Below are 7,756 nucleotides of genomic sequence, written 5' to 3' on the forward strand. Positions count from 1 at the left end.
TTTCCATGAAGATGTTACTACTTCCTTTGATTCCTTTAAAATGCAAATTTGTGTTTTACCTAGAAAATGCAAATTTCTTTTTAGCTAAAATAGCTTTTCATTTGACAATATAAAAATATAAGTCTTTTTTCACTTGAAAATGGCAAAAGATATTCATGATATTCATTGGACAAATAGAGTGTGTAAGTGCCTACATAGCAAAGCCCGCTCTCAAAACAAAACAAAAATGTGTCAATGGCAAAGAAGACGGCCAATGACGTAGTGCTGAGTGGCTTTATACGGAAAGACCAAGCTAAGCTTCTTTTTGTTAACGTGTACGTAGATCATCCAAATCCAAATATTTGCGTCTCTTGCACACAAATATTTCATATGTGCACTGTAGTTTTCTTTTCATTGATAACACTCCATAGCTGGGAGAATACACTCAAAATTGCTTTTACATACCAAACGACTGATGCTATACAGTGATGATAGATCACAAGATTCTGCTTCTATATAGGCTTGCGCCGGGTTACAAAGACAGTGTATGCTTATCGAATACATTCGGGTATAGCGACACTCTAATAGCTTATAGAGAATTTCTGTGCTGAAAGGCTGTGCATGTGATTACACGACCTGAATATTCCATTCTACAGCAATTGCAAACCTCGAGGTCTGCGTTTATGGAGCTCAAAATCTTGAGTTGTGTTGCTCATATATGTAGGTTGCCGGGAAAAAAACTGCGACGAGATCTTCCTACGTTGATCAATATGGCTGTGCCTTGCGAAGCAACACGCCCTCGATTGTCACTCCAGGACCAAACGCAACAGCTATCCCCCAGTCTGACGAGTCCCCATGCGGTTTGCCGGCCGATTTCCGCAGCTCGTCCAGCACAAAGAGGACCGTCGATGCAGAAATGTTGCCGTAGTTCCTCAGAATCTCTCGGCTCGCTCCCAGTTTCTTTGGTTCCAGCTGCATGGCTTCTTCCACAGCGTTCAAGATCGCCGGCCCTCCCGAATGCACTGCCCAGAAAACATCGTTAAATCCTAGCTGTCCTGGTGCTTGATCAAGTGTCTTTCGGCAGAATGAGCCCACATGCTTGCTCACGAGGGATGGAAGGGTTCGATCAAGATAGAATTGCAGGCCTTCCATTTTGAGCTTGCCCTCGATGATTTTCTCCGAGTCAGGGGCGAGGACCTCGCCGGCCCAATGGATCTCGTAGAGAGGCCGCTCGATATCCGCCTTTGGGGCGGCTCCTACGATGACGCCGGACGCGCCGTCTCCGAAAAGAGCAGTACCAACTAGGTCGTAGGGGTGCTTCTCGTTGGGAGCTCGGAACGTTGGTGCTGCAAGCTCGCTGCAGCAGATGAGAATGCGAGCGGATGGATTGTTCTCTGCTAGATCTTTTGCTATGCGCAAGGCCGTGATACCAGCGTAGCACCCCAGCATGTAAAGCATCACACGGTTTACATCGGCCCTTAAGCCTAACGACTTTACGAGGGCGACGTCTGCACCAGGGATGGCCACGCCAGTGAGGGTGGCAACAACGAGGTGCGTGATTTCGGAAGCTGGACGCCCCCACTCCTCTATGGCTTTTAAGGCTGCCTCATGCGCGAGTTTTGGAACTTCCTCGGCAAAAATGCTGTTCCTCTCTTCTAAACTAGGCTGCCCCGGTGTGTAGAACTCTGGATGGGCCTTCAAAAACTCCTCTGTTAGGATAGAGTAACGTGTCTCGATGCCTGATCTTTCGCCTGAAACAACAAAAAGCATTCACGTGATGGTCAGTTTGGTTTGAACTCCAGAGACAAAGAACGTACGATCAGCAGTAATGCATCCCCACAAAATTATGATTAAACTGATCAATCTAACACAAATATTCATCTCCGGCAACTTACAGATTCTTGCGAACTTGGACTTGAGCTCAGTCTTGTGGGCGCTGTTGGTGATATTGAAGTAGAAGTCAGTGTAAGTGGACTGGTCGATGCGATGGGGGGGGGTAGCACGGCCCATGGAGAGGATACAAGCGGGGGATGGGGAGGGGGGGAGGGGGAGGGAGGGAGGGGAGAGAAGGGAGAGGGGTTCGAGGCTGGAGTGGAAGGAAGCAGATTCATGTTCGAGATACATGATGAAGGAGGAGGAGAAGAAAGGTAAGGATGAGTGGGGATGAAGAGGGCTGAGGAGAGTGAAGAGATAAGGAGAATGTAGGGGGTAGGGGCTTCTAATATATGAAGGTTTTGCTCTCAAAGTTGGCTATGGCGATTTCTTTTGGTTGGCTCTGGCCGACTCGCAACATATGAAGGTGACCGTGGTCTTGCAGCTACGCTTTCTAAACACGACCAGTCTGCTTTGACCGGTCAGCAGCAGACCGTTGACCAGGTCTCCCTGACTTTTCGACAGCCACGTAGCACCACCCAAAATACGTGGCAGGATCTCTTGTAGAATGGTACTTAGCCCACCTGAGTTGTTACATCGTAGGCCATGCGCTGATGTGGCCCTCATAGATGGCCACTATAAGAAAAAGTGAGTGTGCCAAAAATAAATAAATAACATGGTAAAAGTTAGTGTTTTACTTCCTATATATATTTTTTCACTAGTGGTTCTTGCATGCATATATGATATGTACATAGTGCTCACTAGGCCTACTTTTGATCAAATTTGTTAGGTCTTTCTTGGGCTGATCACCCCCTTTTTATTCTAACATATAAGCTACTTCCCCCCCCCCCAAAAAAAAAAAAAACTAGGTTTAATGTTGAGTAGATGGCAAATTTTAGAAGTTGAGCTTCAAATTTGAAAATAGAAGGTATTGAAACTTGCAAATTTCTAGGCATTTTAAACCCTCTAAAATTTTAAGCAAACCTTCAAATTTTTTGACTTTAAGATGCACAAAATTTCAAAGCATTTTACTTCTAAAATCGACGCTTGGTGTGCTAGCCCGGTGGTTGAGGTGCATGTGTACAAGTGCGCATGAGTCAGATCCCTAGCTCGACCTTGGCCCGTCAGTCCAAATTGCGATAGGACCATGGGTAGGTGCGAGTATTTATTTATTTATTTATTATAAAGATTTTTGTATGTTTTTTTAAAACATGAAAAACAAAATTGTATTAAAGCAAAAAAAAAAGGAAGCTAATAGAAAGAAAAGACTAGTCTCCTCACAAGTCAAAGACTATAACATCCGTTCTATCAGATAACTCAGAGCTAGGAACTCCATCACATTATTCTGCCTCCCGAAATCCTTAGAAGGTTAGCGTGTAGTCGGACATTGTGGTAGAACTACTAATTGGCCTGCCCCTATGTGGGTAAGTCTTATAGGAGGTTCACTTCTCTAAGAAGCGCATTTTCTTTTGTGAAATTACTGAACTATTGTGATCAATTGGTCCAAGTTTCCATTTGCTATTTTCTTTCCTTGAAATCCTCTCTCTCTCTCTCTCTCTCTCTCTCTCTCTCTCCCCTTTCAATTCATACTCTCCATCCCCTTACTTGAGCACAATCTCCACTCCTCATCCAATTCATCTTTTTCTGCATTTTTGCATCCTGGCAAGCTTTATGAAAGATCAAATATCATTCACCTTCGCTCAATCAAAGTCATGCGAGGTGTGCTGCCAAGGGGGCGGACATATCTTGACGTGTGAGCATTGCATGCCAAGTGGAAAGGAAAGGTGACATATAAAACTCGTCTATTTCCCGGTTACAAGCGATTCGTGTTGTGTGATTCCTGAGGACAACAGGAGAGAGACAGGATGGATTCATAATCTATATTTTCTTTTAGAGTTTGAGGCTGGCGATCAAAGGCTTGAAAACAAAAAGACGCCAAGAACACGAAGCCTCGCATCTGTTGCTTTTTGAGTCCCTGTATCAATCTCGCCTTTCACGCCATTGCACCCAACAGCAACATTAGCCACACCTTCCCTTCGCGTTCGCCTTTCCCCTCGGTCTCCACGACCCCCCTCCACCACTCCTGCCCTCTCCTCATCACTTCGCTTCCTTTTTTGAAGATTCCCTCACCAACCTCGCCCCTGTTGTTTTTGCGTCTCAAGACCAAATATATAAGATCACATACGCCAGATCTCCTCGTTCGTGAACAAATGATCTTCTTGACGTGTAATCTCCGTCGAAATCTCCAAAGCCGTCGATGAGATCATGTCTCCTATTTCGCTTTTCTAAGGAGATGGCTCGCCTCATCACGCTTTTACGTAAAATGCACAAAGTTCAACGCGCATGATCCACTGCATTATTGTGTATAATTAGATAAAATGTGAACCCAACCTCCAGGCTCCATGCTCACTCTACTTTTCACACCGCACGATGGGATTAAATTGACTCTTATAACTCCCTTCTCTCACGTGTTACTTGAGTCTTGAGCTATTGGGAGGAGAGAGAGAGTTTTGAATAGGGGTCAGGCTCCATGCTCACTTTACTTTTCACATCGCACGATGGGATTAAATTGACTGTTATGACTCCCTTCTCTCACATGTTACTTGAGTCTTGAGCTATTGGGAGGAGAGAGAGAGTTTTGAATAGGGGTCAGGCTCCATGCTCACTTTACTTTTCACATCGCACGATGGGATTAAATTGACTGTTATGACTCCCTTCTCTCACATGTTACTTGAGTCTTGAGCTATTGGGAGGAGAGAGTTTTAAAAAGGGGTCTTTAGACTCTAGAGGCATTATCTCTGAGAGCTATATGACCTCCAATACTAAGTGCACCATATACGCCTACGCCCACACAATACTATTATAGCATGCTCACCATCATTACAGATTTTATCCCATGATTGCTAGCTTGGGATAATAACTCCCTTTGTCTTGAGCAACACTAGGCTACATAGGGGATGGGGCCCGGGGGTGCTCGGGGAGAGAGAGAGAGAGAGAGAGACTTGGAAACGGGGGAGAGCAAATCTACACAAATGACTAAAAAAGTAAGCAAATATATATATACACATAAATATATGTATATATATAGCTATATGTATATCTATAACAAAATATCTACTACTTGAAAAATATAACTAGAGTGTAAATAAGAAAAGGTAAAGCTGAGCCACATAATCTACACAATAGCGTTATATAAAAATATATACCCTATATATATATATATATATATATATATATATGGCCAAAGAACCGTAATGAAATTAAACAAATTAAAAAGAAAATCCTTTTATTAAAAAAAATAAATTCATTAAAATAGAGGAACCTAAAATAATGTTCTAATTAAGAGAGATTAAAAAGTAAGGGTAAAAAAAAAGGTAACTATAGCAAGTTGAAAATAGGAACCTACCCTCTCTTTTTATAAAAGATTAAAAAGTTAAATGAGGAGAAACCCTTCCTCATCTTTTAATTACGTAAATTAAAGAAAAAGTAGAAACAAAAAGGAAGCAACCATGCATGCTAAATTTTTATTCTAAGAAATTATAAGGGAATTAAGGAAAACAATGGGTCAACCTAAGGTCATTAAGCAACCTAAACAATCTATCTCTTTCTCTTTTGTGTCAAATACTTTGCTTAGCTTTTCCGTTTGTGAAGTGACCATAGGCAAATTCTAGAGCAATGCATTGCGGTGGTCAACTTTAAAGCTCACAGATGAGCTTATATCTATTCTCTTGTCCAATTATTTCCAGTTCCCTTCGTGCATCCTCTAACTTTTGAGAGATAAAGGCCATTTTGGCAAGGTCTATGATTGCAAACATCCTAGCAGTCCTACGGAATTCGTTCGAGTTCATCACCGGAATTTCCTTCCAAATTCAATTCTCAACCAAATCAGCGGGTGGTCCATCTCTTAAAAACAATTTATTATTAAAAAGATGGAATTTCATAACCAAGATTGAGAAACCAAGTGAGTATGTGTGAGTGTGCGTAGGATAGAGGGTTGAAACTGAGTAAAGATATAAGAATTCATGTAGGGGGGTTGTCCACACCCTTGTGAAGAAAAGGATTCCGTTAGCAACAACCCCTTGAGTTTAATTGAGGTATTCTAAGTGAAGCACATATCTTGGGGGGTAGTATGTGCCATTGTATAAAAGGAAACAATCTTAGGGGGGTAATCCGCTCCCTTGAAAAAAAGGATAATGCGGGGTATTCCATGCCCATGTACTAGACACGAAATTTAAATGATTGTAAACAAAGCATTAGAATCATTAAAAATTCCCTTGTAAATGGGGGGTATTCCACACCCATGTGAGGAAAGTGAAAAATTCAAGGGATGTTGACCATACCATGATAGAATTAGCTACAAGTAGATATTTAGCTATAGTATGATGTAATGCAATACTTTGAATACATTACTTGATAAGATTAAGAGGGAATTTTTTTTTGACACCCTTATTTGCAAAAATTAGAAAAAATTATAGATGGAGGGTATTCCACACCCATGGACTAGAAATACAAGTTAGTGATTAATAAATATAAATAGAGCTCATAACCATTTTAGAATTTTAATTAAAGCTAAAAGAGAATCACATAGAGCTTTTTAGAAAAAGAAATTCATGGGGGGTCCTCCACACCCAAGACTCATTTCACCATACTGTTTAACAAGAGCTTGAAAATAGTAATCACATGAAATCGTTAATAAACTATAATTAGGCTTGGTGGCATATAATTAAATAAAAAGTTAGCCTAGCCCGTCATAATTTTGAATAAAAACTTTATGGGAAACAACCAAAAGAGAGACTTCTTTATTTATATCCTACAAATGAGGAAAAAGTAAACCTCAAAACATAAAATATTAAAAGGAATATAAGTTTTCTCCAACGTCCACAAATACTAAGGCAACCATAATACACATGTCACCGAAAGAAAGCATTGAGTTTAAGGAAATAAAGAATGAAAAAAGAAAACAAGTAGAAGAATTTATAGATCTATATGGAAGCATATAACACTACCCATCAAATTTAAAGAAATGAGTTCCAATATATATATATATATATAAAGAGATAGGGAGAGCGTATCTATACAAATGACTAAAAGTAAGCAAATATATATATACACATGAATATATGTATATATATAGCTATATGTATATCTATAACAAAATATCTAATACCTGAAAAATATAACCAGAGTGTAAATAAGAAAAGGTGAAGCTCAACCAGAGAATCTTCTCCAAGAAACCAGAGAATCTACAAAATAGCGTTATATAATAATATATACCCTTTATATATATATCTATATATATATATATAATATATGGCCAAATAACTGCAATGAAATTAAAGAGATTAAAAAGAAAATCCTTTTATTAAAAAATTTTAAATTCATTAAAGACATTAAACTAGAGGAACCTAAAATAATGTTCTAAATAAGAGAGATAAAAAAGTAAGGGTAACAAAAATAGGTAGCTATAGCAAGTAAAAAATAGGTACCTACCCTCTCTTTTTATAAAAAATTAAAAACTTAAATCAAGAGAAACCCTTCGTTATCTTTTAATTACGTAAAGAAAAAGTATGAACAAAAAGGAAGCAACCATGCACGCAAAAGTTTTATTTCAACAAATAAGGGAATTAAGGAATACAACGGGTCAACCCAAGGTCATTAAGCAACTTAGACGATCTATCTCTTTCTCTATTGCGTCAAATAGTCCACTAACCTTTTTCGTTTGTGAAGTGACCAGAGGCGAACTCTAGGGCAATGTACTGAGGTGGTCAACTTCGAAGCTCAAGACGACATTATATAAATGACAAGGTAGCGACAACACCACCTTTGGCGACATAATGCTCAGCATATCTATAGGTCGTATGGCTTATAGAGAGCAAAGGTACTTGATCAGAGGCAAAAAGCCATG

The 7,756-nt window shown here is 39.9% G+C and overlaps 1 protein-coding gene across 1 annotated transcript; it reads right to left on the minus strand.

The window, feature by feature from the left end:
- Window positions 1-381: 381 nt before the first annotated feature.
- On the minus strand, window positions 382-1,999 carry LOC147886560 (chalcone synthase-like). The gene is made up of 2 exons (XM_087395595.1): window positions 1,875-1,999; window positions 382-1,730 (listed from the first exon to the last, which is right to left on the minus strand). The coding sequence occupies exons 1-2, from the start codon at window positions 1,987-1,989 to the stop codon at window positions 745-747; spliced, it is 1,101 nt and encodes a 366-aa protein (XP_087251721.1). The 5' UTR covers window positions 1,990-1,999; the 3' UTR covers window positions 382-744.
- Between the last annotated feature and the right edge of the window lie 5,757 nt (window positions 2,000-7,756).

This window comes from Dipteris shenzhenensis, chromosome 24 (assembly GCF_047967505.1).
Source record: "Dipteris shenzhenensis isolate YYH24624 ecotype China chromosome 24, Dip_SZ_1.0, whole genome shotgun sequence".
NCBI classification, from domain to species: Eukaryota; Viridiplantae; Streptophyta; class Polypodiopsida; order Gleicheniales; family Dipteridaceae; genus Dipteris; species Dipteris shenzhenensis.